The sequence below is a fragment of the Pseudophryne corroboree genome, chromosome 6 (assembly GCF_028390025.1).
Source record: "Pseudophryne corroboree isolate aPseCor3 chromosome 6, aPseCor3.hap2, whole genome shotgun sequence".
NCBI lineage: Eukaryota > Metazoa > Chordata > Amphibia > Anura > Myobatrachidae > Pseudophryne > Pseudophryne corroboree.
Genome location: NC_086449.1, coordinates 251,256,293 through 251,274,517, shown reverse-complemented (window position 1 = coordinate 251,274,517; position 18,225 = coordinate 251,256,293). Strand labels below are relative to the sequence as shown.

General features: G+C 47.5%; 1 protein-coding gene across 1 annotated transcript in view; it reads left to right on the top strand.

Moving 5' to 3' along the window:
- SERF2 (small EDRK-rich factor 2) overlaps nucleotides 1–17,286 on the top strand; it is a 37,937-nt gene extending 20,651 nt beyond the window's left edge. Inside the window, exons 2-3 of the mRNA XM_063925872.1 lie at nucleotides 13,738–13,840; nucleotides 16,791–17,286. Of these exons, the coding sequence (XP_063781942.1) occupies nucleotides 13,738–13,840; nucleotides 16,791–16,854 (167 nt within the window). The 3' untranslated portion in view covers nucleotides 16,855–17,286. The remainder of the gene's footprint in view (nucleotides 1–13,737; nucleotides 13,841–16,790) is intronic.
- Nucleotides 17,287–18,225: the final 939 nt, after the last annotated feature.

Below are 18,225 nucleotides of genomic sequence, written 5' to 3'. Positions count from 1 at the left end.
CACCCCGCCTCAGGGGAACGCTCGCCCCAGCAGCCAGCCGCCACCCCCTCAGGGAGCTGAAGTGTGGCGAGTGAGTCACTGTCCCCCCCCCTTGCAAGCGGGGGGACAGCATGAACAGGGCGGCTAGAGGGTAGGAGCGCGGTCTTAACTGCGCTCCTGGAAGGCTCAGCGGTACTGCGGCGCGGCGCTGGAAGGGGCGCCCTGGGCCAGCTCCGGACCCTACACTGTCCACTTCAAGCCTGTCGGGGTCTGCGGATCCAGGCCAGCACAAATCCTCCGGCCAGTATAATCTTTCAAAGAGCGGGAAGACAGCGTCATTGGGGGGGCGGAGCTTCTCAGAGCGGACCCAGCAGCGTTCAGCGCCATTTCTCTGACGTCCTAAGTGGATGCTGGGACTCCATAAGGACCATGGGGATTAGCGGCTCCGCAGGAGACTGGGCACAACTAAAGAAAGCTTTAGGACTACCTGGTGTGCACTGGCTCCTCCCACTAAGACCCTCCTCCAGACCTCAGTTAGATTCTTGTGCCCGGCTGAGCTGGATGCACACTAGGGGCTCTCCTGAGCTCCTAGAAAGAAAGTATATTTAGGTTTTTTATTTTACAGTGAGATCTGCTGGCAACAGACTCACTGCAGCGAGGGACTAAGGGGAGAAGAAGCGAACCTACCTAACAGGTGGTAGTTTGGGCTTCTTAGGCTACTGGACACCATTAGCTCCAGAGGGATCGACCGCAGGACCCGACCTTGGGGTTCGTTCCCGGAGCCGCGCCGCCGTCCCCCTTACAGAGCCAGAAGCACGAAGAAGGTCCGGAAAATCGGCGGCAGAAGACTTCGGTCTTCACCAAGGTAGCGCACAGCACTGCAGCTGTGCGCCATTGCTCCTCATGTACACCTCACACTCCGGTCACTGATGGGTGCAGGGCGCTGGGGGGGGGGCGCCCTGAGGGCAATATGACACCTTGGCTGGCAAATCTACATCATATATAGTCCTAGAGGCTATATAGATGTAAAATTACCCCTGCCAGTATTCCAGAAAAAGCGGGAGAAAGTCAGTTGAAAAAGTGGCGGGGCTTCTCCCTCAGCACACTGGCGCCATTTTCTCTTCACAGTGCAGCTGGAAGACAGCTCCCCAGGCTCTCCCCTGTAGTTTTCAGGCTCAAAGGGTTAAAAAGAGAGGGGGGGCACTAAATTTAGGCGCAATATATGTATACAAGCAGCTATTTGGGGAAAAATCACTGTTATAGTGTTAATCCCTGCATTATATAGCACTCTGGTGTGTGCTGGCATACTCTCTCTCTGTCTCCCCAAAGGACTTTGTGGGGTCCTGTCCTCAGTCAGAGCATTCCCTGTGTGTGTGCGGTGTGTCGGTACGGCTGTGTCGACATGTTGGATGATGAAGGTTACGTGGAGGCGGAGCAGAGGCCGATAAATGGGATGTCGCCCCCTGTGGGGCCGACACCAGAGTGGATGGATAGGTGGAAGGTATTAACCGACAGTGTCAACTCCTTACATAAAAGGCTGGATGACGTAACAGCTGTGGGACAGCCGGCTTCTCAGCCCGCGCCTGCCCAGGCGTCTCAAAGGCCATCAGGGGCTCAAAAAATGCCCGTTACCTCAGATGGCAGACACAGATGTCGACATGGAGTCTGACTCCAGTGGCGACGAGGTTGAGACATATACACAATCCACTAGGAACATCCGTTACATGATCTCGGCAATGAAAAATGTGTTACGCATTTTCTGACATGAACCCAAGTACCACATAAAAGGGGTTTTATTTTTGGGGAGAAAAAGCAGCCAGTGTTTTGTTCCCCCATCAGATGAATGAATGAATGAAGTGTGTAAAGAAGCGTGGGTTCCCCCGATAAGAAACTGGTAATTTCTAAAAAGTTACTGATGGCGTACCCTTTCCCGCCAGAGGATAGGTCACGTTGGGAGATATCCCTTAGGGTGGATAAGGCGCTCACACGTTTGTCAAAAGGTGGCACTGCCGTCTTAGGATACGGCCACCTTGAAGGAACCTGCTGATAAAAAGCAGGAGGCGATCCTGAAGTCTGTATTTACACACTCAGGTCATATACTGAGACCTGCAATTGCCTCAGCATAAATAGGGCTGCTGCAGCGTGGTCTGATACCCTGTCAGATAATATTAACACGCTAAGACAGGGATAATATTTTGCTAACATTGAGCATATTTAAGACGTTGTCTTATATATAAAGGATGCACAGAGGGATATTTGCCGGCTGGCATCCAGAATTAATGCAATGTCCATTCTGCCAGGAGGGTATTAGAAACCCGGCAGTGGACAGGTGATGCTGCCTGTAAAAGGCACATGGAGATTCTGCCTTATAAGGGTGAGGAATTGTTTGGGGATGGTCTCTGGGACCTCGTATCCACAGCAACAGCTGGGAAGAAAATTTTTTACCTCCGGTTTCCTCACAGCCTAAGAAAGCACCGTATTTTCAGGTACAGTCCTTTCGGCTTCAGAAAAGCAAGCGGGTCAAAGGCGCTTCCTTTCTGCACAGAGACAAGGGAAGAAGGAAAAAAGCTGCACCAGCAGCCAGTTCCCAGGATCAAAAATCTTCCCCCGCTTCCTCTGAGTCCACCGCATGACACTGGGGCTCCACAGGTGGAGACAGGTGCGGTAGGGGCGCGTCTCGGGAACTTCAGGGACCAGTGGGCTTGCCCACAGGTGGATCTCTAGGTTCTGCAAATAGTATCACAGGGATACAGGCTGAAGTTCGAGGCGACTCCCCCTCGCCGTTACCTCACATCATCCTTGCCGGCTGCCCTCGGAGAAAGGTAGTACTGGCAGCAATTCACAAGCTGTACTTCCAGCAGGTGAAAGCAAGGTACCCCTCCTTCAACAAGGCCGGGGTTACTATTCCAAAATGTTGTGGTACCGAAACCAGACGGTTCGGTGAGACCCATTCTAAAATTGAAAACCTTGAACACTTATATACGAAGGTTCAAGTTCAAAATGGAATCGCTCAGGGCGATTATTGCAAGCCTGGAGAATTTCATGGTATCACTGGACATCAAGGATGATTACCTGCATGTCCCTATTTACCCTCTTCACCAGGAGTACCTCAATATTGTGGTACAGGATTGTCATTACCAATTCCAGACGTTGCCGTTGGTCTGTCCCCGGCACCGAGGTATTTACCAAGGTAATGGCCGAAATAATTATCCCGTACTTGGACGATCTCCTTATAAAGACAAGGTCCAGGGAGCAGTTGTTCGTCGGAGTAGCACTATCTCGGGAAGTGCTACAACAGCACGGCTGGATTCTGAATATTCCAAAGTCGCAGCTGGTTCCTACGACGCGTCTACTGTTCCTGGGTATGGTTCTGGACACAGAACAGGATAAAAAGGGTTTCTCCCGGAGGAGAAGTCCAAGGAGTTGTTGTCTCTAGACAGAGACCTCCTAATACGTATACAGGTGTCGGTGCATCAATGCACGCGAGCCCTGGGAAAGATGGTAGCTTCTTACGAAGAAATTCCATTCGCCAGGTCCCATGCAAGGATTTTCCAGTGGGATCTGTTGGCCAAGTGGTCCGGGTCGCATCTTCAGATGCATCGGCGGATAACCCTGTCTCCAAGGGTCAGGGTGTCGCTGTTGTGGTGGCTGCAGAGTGCTCATCTTCTAGGGGGCCGCAGATTCGGCATACAGGACTGGGTCCTGGTGACCACGGATGCCAGCCTTCGAGGCTGGGGGGCAGTCACACAGGGAAGGAACTTCCAAGGCTATGGAAAAGTCAGGAGACTTCCCTACACATAAATATTCTGGAACTGAGGGCCATTTACAATGCCCTAAGTCAGGCTAGACCCCTGCTTCAACACCGGCCGCTGCTGATCCAGTCAGACAACATCACGGCGGTCGCTCATGTAAACAGACAGGGCGGCACAAGAAGCAGGATGGCGATGGCAGAAGCCACAAGGATTCTCCGATGGGCGGAAAATCATGTGTTAGCACTGTCAGCAGTGTTCATTCCCGGAGTGGACAACTAAGAAACCTCCACCCGGGAGAGTGGGGACTTCATCCAGAAGTCTTCCAAATGATTGTACACCGTTGGGAAAGGCCACAGGTGGACATGATGGCGTCCCGCCTCCACTAAAAGTTACAAAGATATTGCGCCAGGTCAAGGACCCTCAGGCGATAGCTGTGGACGCTCTGGTAACACCGTGGGTGTACCAGCCGGTGTATGTGTTCCCTTCTCTGCCTCTTACCCAGGGTAATTAGAATAATAAGAAAGAGAGGAGTAAGAACTATACTCATTGTTCCGGGTTGGCCAAGAAGAGCTTGGTAACCAGAACTCCAAGAATTGATCTCAGAGGACCCATGGCCTCTGCCGCTCAGACAGGACCTGCTGCAGCAGGGGGCCTGTCTGTTGCAAGACGTACCGCGGCTGCGTTGACGGCATGGCGGTTGAACGCCGGATCCTGAAGGAAAAGGGAATTCCGGAGGAAGTTATCCCTACGCTATTTAAAGCTAGGAAAGAAGTGAACGCAAACCATTATCACCGCATATGGCGGAAATATGTTGCGTACTGTGAGGCCAGGAAGGCCCCAAAGGAGAAATTTCAGCTTGGTCGATTTCTGCACTTCCTACAGTCGGGTGACTATGGGCCTAAAATTGGGTTCCATTAAGGTCTAGATTTCGGCTCTATCGATTTTCTTCCAAAATTGAACTGGCTTCACTGCCTGAAGTTCAGACTTTTGTTAAGGGAGTGCTGCATAGTCAGCCCCCGTTTGTGCCTCCAGTGGCACCGTGGGATCTCAACGTGGTGTTGGATTTCCTGAAGTCGCATTGGGTTGAGCCACTTAAATCCGTGGAGCTATAATACCTCACGTGGAAAGTGGTCATTCTGTGGGCCTTGGCGTCAGCCAGGCGTGTATCAGAATTGGCGGCTTTGTCATACAAAAGCCCTTATCTGTATTTTATATGGATAAGGCGGAATTGAGGACTCGTTCCCAATTCCTTCCTAAGGTGGTATAATTTTTTAATGTGAACCAACCTATTGTGGCGCCTGCGGCTACTTGGGACTTGGAGGATTCCAAGTTACTGGATGTAGTCAGGGCCCTGAAAAGTATATGTTTCCAGGACAGCTGGAGTCAGGAAAACTGACTCGCTATTTCTCCTGTATGCACCCAACAAGCTGGGTGCTCCTGCTTCTAAGCAGACGATTGCTCGCTGGATCTGTAGCACGATTCAACTTGCACATTCTGCGGCTGGACTGCCGCACCCTAATTCTGTAAAAGCCCATTCCACGAGAAAAGTGGGCTCTTCTTGGGCGGCTGTCCGAGGGGTCTCGGCTTTACAACTTTGCCGAGCTGTTACTTGGTCGGGTTAAAACATTTTTGTAAGAGTCTACAAGTTTGATACCCTGGCTGAGGAGGACCTAGAGTTTGCTCATTCGGTGCTGCAGAGTCATCCGCACTCTCCCACCCGTTTGGGAGCTTTGGTATAATCCCCATGGTCCTTACGGAGTCCCAGCATCCACTTAGGACGTCAGAGAAAATAAGATTTTACTCACCGGTAAATCTATTTCTCGTAGTCCGTAGTGGATGCTGGGCGCCCATCCCAAGTGCGGATTGTCTGCAATACTTGTTTATAGTTATTGCCTAACTAAAGGGTTATTGTTGAGCCATCTGTTGAGAGGCTCAGTTATATTTCATACTGTTAACTGGGTATAGTATCACGAGTTATACGGTATGGCTGGTATGAGTCTTACCCGGGATTCAAAATCCTTCCTTATTGTGTCAGCTCTTCCGGGCACAGTATCCTAACTGAGGTCTGGAGGAGGGTCTTAGTGGGAGGAGCCAGTGCACACCAGGTAGTCCTAAAGCTTTCTTTAGTTGTGCCCAGTCTCCTGCGGAGCCGCTAATCCCCATGGTCCTTATGGAGTCCCAGCATCCACTACGGACTACGAGAAATAGATTTACCGGTGAGTAAAATCTTATTTTTTCCTGACTGCACTCACTACCAAGTAGATCCAGGTCTCTCCAGAGCAATCTCCAGCTATCAGTACGGTACCAGGGGGTTGTAGAAAGGAGGGGGGCTGTATTTAGGCTGTGTCACCTATTAAGGGACACAGTCAGAGCTGGTTAGGGACTCCCTATACCTCTAATAGCGCTGTGTGTGGGTTGGCTCCAATCTGTCTCTCTGCCATTCTTGGGGGGGGAACTGTGTCTACATAATACCTTGTGTGTTTGAGGGTGTGTGACAATATGTCTAGGGACACTGTTTCATATGCTGCAGAGGATTTGTCTTCCCAGGCAGACTCCATTCCATGTAATCAGGATTGCACTGTTTTAGTACAGATCCCAGCTAGAAAGCCAGAATGGTTAGTCTCTCTGAGGGGGACTATTTCTCAGATTTCCGATAGGGTTGCTAGGACTGAGCATGCCACTCGGATCCTCCAGTCCTCTATGGTTGTATGGTCTGATACTGCCTCCTCGGGGTCCCCTGCGGTACATTCTCACAAACATGCACTTGCAATTATGCAGGATGACACAGACACCGACTCTGATGCTGCAGACGGTGATGGGGATGTGTTGAGGGGGACGGCATCACTTGCCAAGGGGGTGCAGTTGATGATTGAGGCTGTTAAGGATGTTTTACACATTTTGGACACCGCTCCGGAACAGGTGGAGGAGGCCTTTGTTACAGATAGTAAGAAGCCCCCCCTCACCTTCCCGGCATCCAGAGAATTAATTCCAGATTCCCAAGAGAGTCTTGGTGGCTTTTCCCTTCCCAGAGGAAGATAGGAAGAGATGGGAGTCCCCACCGATGGTCGATGCCTCTGTCTCCAGGCTGTCCAAACAGGTGGTATTACCAGTCCCGGGATCTACCGCGTTAAAGGACCCGGCAGATCGCAAGGTGGATGCTACGCTGAAATCCATTTACACGGCTTCAGGGGCTATATTGCGGCCTACTATAGCCTGTGCTTGGATTGCTAACGATATTGCCAGGTGGTCAATCACTCTGCAGGAGGAATCAACTACGCAGGACAAAGGTGACGTTGATTTATTTTTACGTAATATTCAGGATTCTGCAGGGTTATTGATGGATTCCATGAAAGAAAAAAAGGCATTTGGTTTCCCCCAGCACCCTGAATGATAACATAGTAACATAGTATCTGAGGTTGAAAAAAGACAATTGTCCATAGAGTTCAACCTATTTGTGGTCTCCTATGCATGATGATTTGACAAAAATTTCTGACTGATGCTGCTGTCAGCCGTTGCATTTTATCCCTATTTATAGTAACTATAATGCAAGACTTTGCACCTTACCCCTGGATATCCTTATCCATTAGGAATTTATCTAACCCATTCTTAAAGGTGTTGACAGATTCTGCCATTACAACTCCCTCAGGCAGGGAATTCCAAACACGTATTGTCCTTACCGTGAAAAAGCCTTTACGCCGTATTGTGCGGAATCTCCTCTCCTCTAACCTGAGCGAGTGTCCACGAGTCCTCTGTGTTGATCTAACCAAAAACAGGTCCCGTGCAAGCTCTGTGTATTGTCCCCTTATATATTTGTAGATGTTGATCATATCCCCTCTTAGTCTCCGCTTTTCCAATGTAAACATGCCTAGTCTTTCAAGCCTTTCCTTGTATTCCATCGTCTCCATGCCCTTAATTAGTTTGGCCGCCCTCCTCTGTACGTTTTCAAGCTCCAGGATATCCTTTTTGTAGTACGGTGCCCAGGATTGTACACAGTATTCAAGGTGTGGCCTCACTAGTGATTTATATAACGGGAGTATAATACTCTCGTCCCTAGCATCAGCACCCCGTTTTATGCATGCTAATATCTTATTAGTCTTCTTTGCTGCAGTCCTACTTTGGGTACTACTGCTTAGTTTGCTATCTATGAGGACACCTAAGTCCTTTTCCAGTACAGAATCCCCTAATTTTACCGCATTTAGTAGGTAGGTGTAATTTTTGTTCTTGTTACCACAGTGCATTACCTTACACTTGTCTGTGTTGAAGCGCATTCTCCATTTGGCTGCCCATGCTTCTAATTTAACGAAGTCGTTCTGAAGAGACTCTGCATCCTCCTCTGTATTTATAGCCTTACACAATTTGGTATCATCTGCAAAAATTTACACCATGCTCTCTAGACCTTCTGTTAGGTCGTTAATGAAAATATTGAACAATAGCAGCCCTAATACTGAGCCTTGCGGCACACCACTTAGCACTTCAGTCCAAGTTGAAAAAGATCCATTAACCACAACGCGCTGCTCCCTATTATCTAACCAGTTTTTGACCCAAGTGCATATTGTGCTTCCTAGCCCTGATTCTTGTAGCTTGTAGATAAATCTCATGTGTGGTACAGTATCGACCGTTTTGGCAAAGTCTAAAAAGATTACATCCACGTCTTTACCCTGATCTAGGTTTGTGCTTACTGTTTCATAAAAGCCAAGTAAGTTGGTTTGACAGGATCTGTCCTTCATAAACCCATGTTGATTCCTTTTAATGACCTTATTGACTTCAAGGAACTTCTGAATACAATCTTAGAATACCTTCCAATACTTTCCCCACTATAGATGTAAGACTAACTGGTCTATAACTGCCTGGTTCAGCTTTACTTCCCTTTTTGAATATAGGCACTACTTCCGCTATACGCCAGTCTTTGGGAACCATACCTGATATAACTGAATCCTTAAAGATCCGAAATAGCGGTTTTGCCAGTTCAGAGTGAAGCTCCATTAGAACCCTTGGGTGAATACCATCGGGCCCTGGTGATTTATTAATCTTTAAATGTTGTAATCGGTCACAGACTACTTCCTCGCTTAAATAAGTACCTATCAGTGGGATATTCTCATTATTGAACAGTAACCAGATATAAATCCCACATAATAATAGAATTCAGAGATCTTCTTTACACATATTTGCGCAAACGTGTGGTTAAGCCCCAAAGCCGCATCAAGACGTCTTTGTATATTTGGGGTCCCTAGCACTATATCTAGGTGCAGGGCGTGGCACCCCAAAACACCAGCATAAGCCAGAAAGCCCAGCGTAGCATACCAGTGAAAAAACTATAGTGTTAATAAATTGGTATTTAGGAAGCGGAAGCTATAGAGAGGTTGATACAAACATGAAATGTAATTAAAATAGAGAAATAGTGTTAAAATGAATAAGTGAAAAGTGTTAATAGAATGTAAAGGTATGCCACACTAAAGCCACCCAGCTCAGCCAGTCCAGAGGCACCACACCTCCATGAAAAACCTGGGTTCCATGGCTGCGGGGATCTCCTCCATGTCCGTCTCGGCTTGCAGGGGTCTCTGCTGCGCAACTGGTCTGCGGACGTGGAATCCAGGAAGTGTGTGGAGGGCCTACCATACAAAGGTCAGGCTCTCTTTGGGGAGGCGCTGGATGCGTGGATTTACCCGCGGTAGCCGTGGCAGTCTCCTTTTCTCCCCTCAGCTGCATCGGCTACGAAGAAGCCTTTTTTCATCTACCACGTCGCAGTCCTTTAGGCCCGTGAGGCCTAGAAAGAATAAGCCTTCGAACACCACCTTCAGAGGTGGTCGTGCCAAAGGACAGAAGCCGGCTCCCGCAGGTCCCCAGACCCAGAAGCCCGCTTCTGATACCCCTAAGTCCTCCGCATGATGGTGGACAGCTAGGTCTGGAGGAGGGTCAGGTGGGGGCAAGACTCCAGCAGTTCAGCCACGTCTAGGCGGCGTCTGGTCTGGACCACTGGGTCCTGGATATAGTGTCCAGGGGGTACAGACTGGAGTTTCAAGATCCCCCGCCTCACCGTTTCTTCAAGTCAGGCTTGCCACCCTGCTGGCAGACAGGACAATTCTTCTGGAGGCCATCAGAAAATCGGTGGTGTTAGAGGTCATTGTTCTGGTTCCTCTTCAGCAGTGGAACAATGGTTATTATTCGAACCTTTTTGTGGTACCAAAACCGGTTGGTTCGGTACGGCCTATTCTAAACTTAGTCTTTGAACCCTTATCTCAGGGAGTTCAAATTCAAGATGGAATCTGAGAGCTGTCATCTCAGGACTAACGGAGGGGGAGTTCCTGGTGTCTCTGGACATCAAGGATGCTTACCTCCACATTCCCATTTGGGCGCTGCATAAAGTGTATCTCAGGTTTGCGCTGATGGACGATCACTATCGGTTCCAGGCGCTGCCGTTTGATCTCTCCACAGCACCGAGGATCTTCACCAAGGGGATGGCGGAGATGATGGTTCTCCACCGCAAACGGGGTGAACATAATCCCATATCTGGACGATCTCCTGATCAAGGCGTCGTCCAGGGAGAGGTTGTTGCGGTCCATCGCGCTCACAACACAGCTGTTCAGGAAGCACGGTTGGATCCTGAACCTTCCAAAGGCTCATCTGGAGTCGACAAGGCGGCTGTCATTCCTGGGAATAATCCTCGACACGGAAGTGCAGAGGGTATTTCTCCCAGTGGAGAAAGCGTTGGTGATTCAAACAATGGTCCAGGATGTCCTAAAGCCTACCCGGGTATCGGTTCATCAATGCATACACCTTCTGGGGAAGATGGTTGCCGCCTACGAGGCTCTGCAGTACGGCAGGTTTCATGCTCAACCTTTTCAGCTGGACATCTTGGACCAGTGGTTGGGCTCTCACCTACACATGCACAAGAGAATACGCCTGTCTCTGAAAGCCAGGATTTCACTCCTCTGGTGGCTGCAACTTCCGCACCTTCTGGAAGGGCAAAGGTTCGGAATTCAAGACTGGATCCTTTTAACCACAGATGCAAGTCTAAGAGGTTGGGGAGCAATCGCTCTGGGGGAAACGTTTCAGGGACGATGGTCGGATCAAGAATCACTCCTCCACAATAAACCTCCTGGAACTCTGGGCCGTGTAACACTCCCTTCTGCAGGCAGCATACCTTCGACAGGATCGGGCTGTTCAGGTGCAGTCGGACAACATGACCACAGTGGCCTACATAAACCGACAAGGCGGAATGAAGAGCAGGGCTGCCATGTCAGGTGTCCAAAATCCTCATCTGGGCAGAAAGTCTCGCGGTGGCGATGTCTGCAATCTTCATTCTGGGAGTAGACAACTGGGAAGCAGACTTCCTCAGCAGACACCATCTCCATCCAGGGAAGTGGGGCCTCCATCCATAGGTGTTCGAGGAGGTAACCAGTTGGTGGGGGGGTTCCTTACATAGACATGATGGCCTCCCGCCTCAACAAGAAGCTACGGAGGTACTGTTCCAGGTCAAGAGACCCACAGGCAGTGGCGGTGGATGCACGGGTAACACCTTGGGTGTTCAAGTCAGTGAATGTGTTCCCTCCACTTTCTCTGATACTAAATGTTCTTCAGCTCGTGAGAAGAACAAAGGTTCTGGCAATCCTCATTGCTCCGGACTGGCCAAGGAGGGCTTGGTACGCAGATCTGCTGGAAGATCCACAGCTTTTACCTCTTTGGGAGGATCTGCTCCTGCAGGGGCCGTTCGCTTATCAAGACTTACCGCGGCTACGTTTGACGGCATGGCGGTTGAATGCCAGATCTTAGCTCGGAAAGGTATCCCAAGTGAGGTCATTCCTACCCTGATATAGGCCAGGAAGGGGGTAATGTCTAAACATTACCATCGCATTTGGAAGAAATATGTTTCTTGGTGTGAGGCCAAGAAGTTTCCGGCGTTGGAGTTTCAACTTGGACGTTTTCTCCTTTTCCTGCAAGCAGGTGTGGATATGGGATTGAGATTGGGCTCCATCAAGGTCCAGATCTCTGCTTTGTCCATCTTCTTCCAAAAACAATTGGCTGTTCTTCCTGAGGTTCAGACCTTTTTGAAAGGGGTTCTGCACATCCAGCCTCCCTTTGTGGCGCCTACGGCACCATGGGATCTTGATGTGGTGTTGCAGTTCCGGCAATCTGCTTTGTTTGAGCCTCTACAGGAGGCCGATCTCAAGTTTCTCACGTGGAAGGCGGTCACCTTGTTGGCCTTGGCTTCTGCACGACACGTGTCGGCATTGGGGGCTTTATCTTGTAAAAGCTCCTATCTGATCTTCCATGAGGACAGGGCGGAACTTAGGACTCGTTCACAGTTCCTACCTAAAGTTCTGTCTGCTTTCCATATCAACCAACCTATTGTGGTGCCAGAGGCTCCTCAATTACTTCAATGGCCTTGGATGTGGTGAGGACTTTGAAGATCTACGTGCTGAGGACGGCTCATCATAGGAAAAGTGACTCTGTTTGTCCTCTATCATCCCAACAAAATTGGATGTCCTGCTTCTAAGCAGTCGATTTTGCGCTGGATCAGGTTCACTATCCAGCTTGCCTATTCCACAGCAGGATTGCCGTGTCCGAAATCTGTAAAGGCCACTCTACTCGTAAAGTGGGCTCTTCCTGGGCGGCTGCCTGGGGTGCCTCGGCCGTACGACTCTGCCGAGCAGCTACTTGGTCTGGGTCGAACACGTTTGCCAAGTTTTAAAAGTTCGATACTCCTCTGATGACTTCAAGTTTGGTCAAGCAGTGTTGCAGGAGCCTCTGCGCTCTCCTTCCCATACTGGGAGCTTTGGTACATCCCCATGGTACTAATATGGACCCCAGCATCCTCTAGGACGCAAGAGAAAATAGGATTTTGGTTACCTACCGGTAAATCCTTTTCTCGTAGTCCGTAGAGGATGCTGGGTGCCCGCCCAGTGCTACCTCTTCCTGCTTTGGTTTTATAGTTCAGTTCTACCTGGTTCCTAGGTAAGTTCTGCGTTTTATTTACGGTTTTCAGCTGTTGCTGAGTTTTTCCGGCATGTTGGCCGGATTTGCATGTTGTGTGAGCTGGTATGAATCTCGCCACTGTCTATGTAATTCCTTCTCTCGAAGTTTGTCGTCTCCTCGGGCACAGTTTCTAGACTGAGTCTGGTAGGAGTGGCATAGAGGGAGGAGCCAGCCCACACTATTAAACTCTTAAAGTGCCAATGGCTCCTGGTGGACCCGTCTATACCCCATTGTACTAATATGGACCCCAGCATCCTCTATGGACTACGAGAAAAGGATTTACCGGTAGGTAACCAAAATCCTATTTTTCACTAGGTGTCTTTTTAATTGAGATTTCAAACTACCTCTGACAACCACCAACATACTGTTCTAAACCTGAGTGTATCCTATGTGAAGTGGTGGTTTTTTGTTTTTTTTTGTTTTTTTTTTTAATCTGAAAAGAACTTAAATCTGTCCCACAGAATGTTTTTTTTTTTTTTTTTTTTTTTTTTATCGAAGCTCTGAGAGATAGTATCAACTAATCCACTTCTGTCATTTTTCAAAAACTGCCAGTAAAATAGCAGTTAAATGCTGATTATTAGTTGGTACTTTATCGCTCTCCACTGAATCTTTTTCCCAAGGTTTGATGCGTCTGTACTTCAATTACAATTAGACCTGTAGAGAAACGTAACCGTATACCAGTGCCTAATCGTACCAGGATAGGATTACAGGTGCCTGGAGCATTAATCTCTAGACAGGTGCTTCTCAAACTTGATTCTCAATACACACGAACAATGTTTTAAGAATATCCATGCTTGATCACAGATTAAATCAAAATGACTGAGGTACTAATTATGTCTACTGTGCTCAAGTGTGAATATCCTTAACCCTGGACTGTTAGAGTTTGAGAAGCACTATTCTGGGCCATAATGTATGTATGTATGTATGTATGTCAAGTAGTGTGATGTGTATACCTTCTAAACACCATTGATTCTTTGTGGCTCTGACATTGAGGCATTTTAAGTGTATTGACGCTAACCCAATAATTCTCCAGGCGGAAACCAGCGTGAACTTGCCCGGGCAAAAAACCTTAAGAAGGGTCAGGATAGCAAGAAAAAGGCGGATGATGGATTATCGGCTGCTGCACGAAAGCAGAGGTATGTACATAATGTTGTGCAGAATAATTACAGGGCTGCTTGTACCCACAAATCTTGTTTGAGACATTTGACAGTTCTTTCAACTACCATAGTTGTCAAATAGATGTCTTATAACATGATTCCCCAGACTACATGGATCATTTTAGGGAGAACAGAAACTGTGCTGGATTGCTTCCCAGTTGGTGACATGATCCAGGGAACACTGCAAGCACTAACTGTTTGTAATAGTCTGATGAAATAACACTGGGTAAGGCAGAAGTTCACTGGAGTCAATGGAATTCCAGAGTCCATTTTAAGAAGTTTATGTAGTAACAAATCGACTATTAAGCATATTTAATAGTTTTCTGCAGGAATCTTTTTTAGGCTTGTTTTAACTTATAGCCATCAGTGATTAAAAGCAGTTGCCTTCCTCAAGATTACCTTTGTTTATGTCAGCTTGCAGGTCTTGCTACAGTATATACAGAAAATTGTGTTTCTAGCATATTTTTTTTGGATATGTATAAACTTATGTTTTGATACTTATCATACACTAGTCTTTAAAGATAATAATAATAACAGCAGTGGTGTCATACTGGTTGAATCGGAGCATTATGATCTGTTGGGGGAAATCTTGAGGGTTAGGAACAACTGACCTATAGTGTTATGAGAATCTGAGATGAATGTTGAATCACGATGCCCAGGTTTTGGTAACCGTCTTTGAAACGGTACATAGGATGTTAGTCATGAATAACATTAAATAGGTGTGTGTGAATTCTATTAGGTGCAATGAATTCTGCCTTATAATATACACAATATGGCCAAACGTACAGGTGTCCACATATATCTGTGCAATGTTTTCAATGAGCGTTCCAAAACCTTGAACATTTAAAACAATGTTGGTCCCCTTTGTAACATGGCTGCGGATATTCGCATCTATTCAGCTGCAAGAATATAAGTGAAGTTGGGCAGTGACATTGGAGCAATAAGGCCTGGCATACAGTTGGCATTCCGGTTAATCCAATGGTTTTGAGGTGTCTGCAGGTCAGTAAACTTCTCCCAGAATGAACTCTGCAAACCAATTTTTTTGATGGACCTCTCATCTAACCATGATAGTGCCACTATGCATGAAGAAAGGGCCAAATAATTTTGTATAACAGCGGTTCTCCACTCAATCCTCAAACACCTAACAAGTTGTGTTTTCATGCTTTCTGTGTGTGGCAATAGGTAAGATAACTACTGACCAAAAAAACAGCTGTGCCCAATTACAGGACTCCTGAAGACATGACCTGTTGGAGGTATCTGAGGAATGAATTTGAAAACCATTGCTCAATTATATAATTTTCTTCTGTAAACATTAATGGGGGAATCCAATTGCTGGTAAAGGGTGCAAATTGCTGTTGCTGCGGTGTTTAAATGCCGTCAATGGCACCCTTTGCCCGAATGCCAGATTCACACAAGTGCTCAATACCCTGTGGGGCTGCGAACACTTAAGTGTGAGATCAAGCTTCCATATAGCAGGGCATTGTCGTGCTGAATCAGCCCAGCGAAGGGATTTGCCAGCAGTTGAATTTCCTCCTCTGGACTTTGGGGCCCTAGCAAAACCATAATAACGTAGGAGATGAGGTCATTTGTGACCAGGTAGAGGTCTAGGGAGACCGGAAGCTTCTTGTGTTTTGTTAACTATGAGGGAGGTAAGGCGTGTTCTTAACATGTTACATTTTGGCCCTCATTCTGAGTTGTTCGCTCGCAAGCGGATTTTAGCAGATTTGCTCATGCTAAGCCGCCGCCTACTGGGAGTGAATCTTAGCATCTTAAAATTGCGAACGATGTATTCGCAATATTGCGATTACACACCTCGTAGCAGTTTCTGAGTAGCTTCAGACTTACTCGGCATCTGCGATCAGTTCAGTGCTTGTCGTTCCTGGTTTGACGTCACAAACACACCCAGCGTTCGCCCAGACACTCCTCCGTTTCTCCGGCCACTCCTGCGTTTTTTCCGGAAACGGTAGCGTTTTTCCCCACACGCCCATAAAACGGCCTGTTTCCGCCCAGTAACACCCATTTCCTGTCAATCACATTACGATCTCCAGAACGATGAAAAAGCCGTGAGTAAAATTCCTAACTGCATAGCAAATTTACTTGGCGCAGTCGCAGTGCGAACAATCGCTGCGATGCGAAGATTTTTACCGTGCGAACAAATCGGAATGAGGGCCTTTAGGTAGTGTTCTGCTTGTGAATATAGCAGATGTGGATGTCGTCAGAGTAGATGTGTGTTTGGAGCTAGTGCCTAGAGTTTGCCACCAAAGAAAAATGTATACAGTGAGCAAAGCAGACAGAGGCAGAGTATTGCTGGCAGTGGAAGGGTAAATGTGCCAGAAGTATACGTACTGAAGGATGTGTTAGGTAGCAAATCAAGAAAGAACTGCTGATTGAGTGAAGGGTGTGCAGGAGGATGCTTATAGAGAAGTGACCCATGTATAAGTAAATGTAACTGCTAATATAGGAGGTTATTCAGAGTTAGCAATTTGGGCAAAACCATGTGCACTGCAGTTGGGGCAGATGTAACGTGCAGAGAGAGTTAGATTTGGTTGGGGGGGGGGGGGTGTTCAAACTGAAATCTAAATTGCAGTGTAAAAATAAGCACCATTATTTACCCTGCACAGAAATAATATAACACACCAATCAAATTCTGTCTGCACGTTATATTGCCCCCACTGCAGTGCACATGGTTTTGCCCAACTGCCAACTTTTTTGGTTTGCTACCAACTCTGAATTACCCCCATAGTTGCATGATCTCTGCACATTTTCCATGTGATTTTAAAGCTGAAGTTGCTTGTCTTAATTATGAATGTATGGAGATAGTGAAATGCTGTCCACTATCTCTATTACTGGTGCTCAACACTTTCCCCCATATGCTCATCTGCTGTACTTTATATTAACTGTAATCTATTTTTATTTGTTTTTCTTCTAGAGATGCTCAAATAATGCAGGAGAAACAGAAAAAGGCAACAGAGAAAAAAGATGATCCTAAATAGCATCTGTGGATCGCAGTGTGACTAAAGATGGAGGATGATGACATTATGATACATTGCCCAGTCCCTGAACAAAAACATTTGGCTAAATTGCTTTGTTTGCCCCCCAATGCTAAGTATTTTCGCTGTGCATTGTTTCCAGCCTTTTCCTTTTAATCATAGACAAGTAGCATAGTTGTTTTGTGTTTTCCTGCCTCCTGTACATATTATAAATATACCACTTTATCTTAACCCTGCACAAAGTTCAGGCCCTTGTTTTTAACTTGTCGCTTTCTCTGCATGCTGACCTAGCATTGGTTGAGTCAGCTTTCTCAAATACATATTCTAATCAAGTTCAAAACTGAACAACCACTTCACCGTGATTGAAGTAACCTGTCATTTTGTATTCACGCTGGACCCAGTCAAATATTTAATAAAATGACTTTTTTCCGTGAAGCCGCATTATTTTGTCTGTTTCAGGAATATGTTCAATGTAGTAGAAGCATATTAATATATGGTATGTAGACCTCAGTACTTGGTTTGTTACACGGCCAATATGTGAACCTACAATGAAGTGGTAAAATAATTAAAGCTGCCTTCTGTTCGTGGTAAAACAAAGACGCAGACTTGCTGCTTGATTATGATGGCTTATTGGGGGGAGGGGGGTAAACAAATTTATTTTTTCATCCACTAGGGGTCACTGGAGTACTCTTGGGATATGGACGGCTTCCACAGGAACAGGGCACTGAATATTTAAATTTAGAACACTCCACCCCTCCATATCCTAGAGTACCCCAGTGTTTTTTCTGTGCTCAAGTAGCAACAGGCTTGTGTGGCTTAGTCCACAATTATTTTGAATATACATTTTTTTTTTTTTTTTTTGTGTGTAATATTTTTTCTTTTTTCACACCACATCCCTTTCCCCCTTCCAAAAGGCAGGGTCAGGGATAGTGGAAGCTGCTACAAGCAGCTGTGGCGTGTCGGTCCTCACTTAAAAGAGCACCCTCACAGCCAGAGCAGACATCCTGCAGAAAGGCTGGCCGGTGCTTACAGAGAAGCCCCGTCGGAGCCTCACCACGGGAGTCCAGGTATGTTGGTCGGAGACAATGTTTTCTTTACAGCCTCTGCCCGCCCGCCACCGCCGCTGCTCCTGCCGCTGCCCAGAGCCGCTTCAAGGGACCGCGCTCCCCGCCTCCCGCTGTCTGTTCTCCAGCGCGTCCCGCTACCCGGCTCCCACTGCCCGCCCCACACTACCGCTGCCCGCCCTGGCCGCTTGGTTGCCTCTACCCGCAACGGAGCATACAGGGGGAGGTGGAAGAGAATCACGGCACCATTACAAGCAGCTGCACGAGGGGGGACAAGCAGCAGCAGTAGGCTAGGCTGCTGGGATAATAT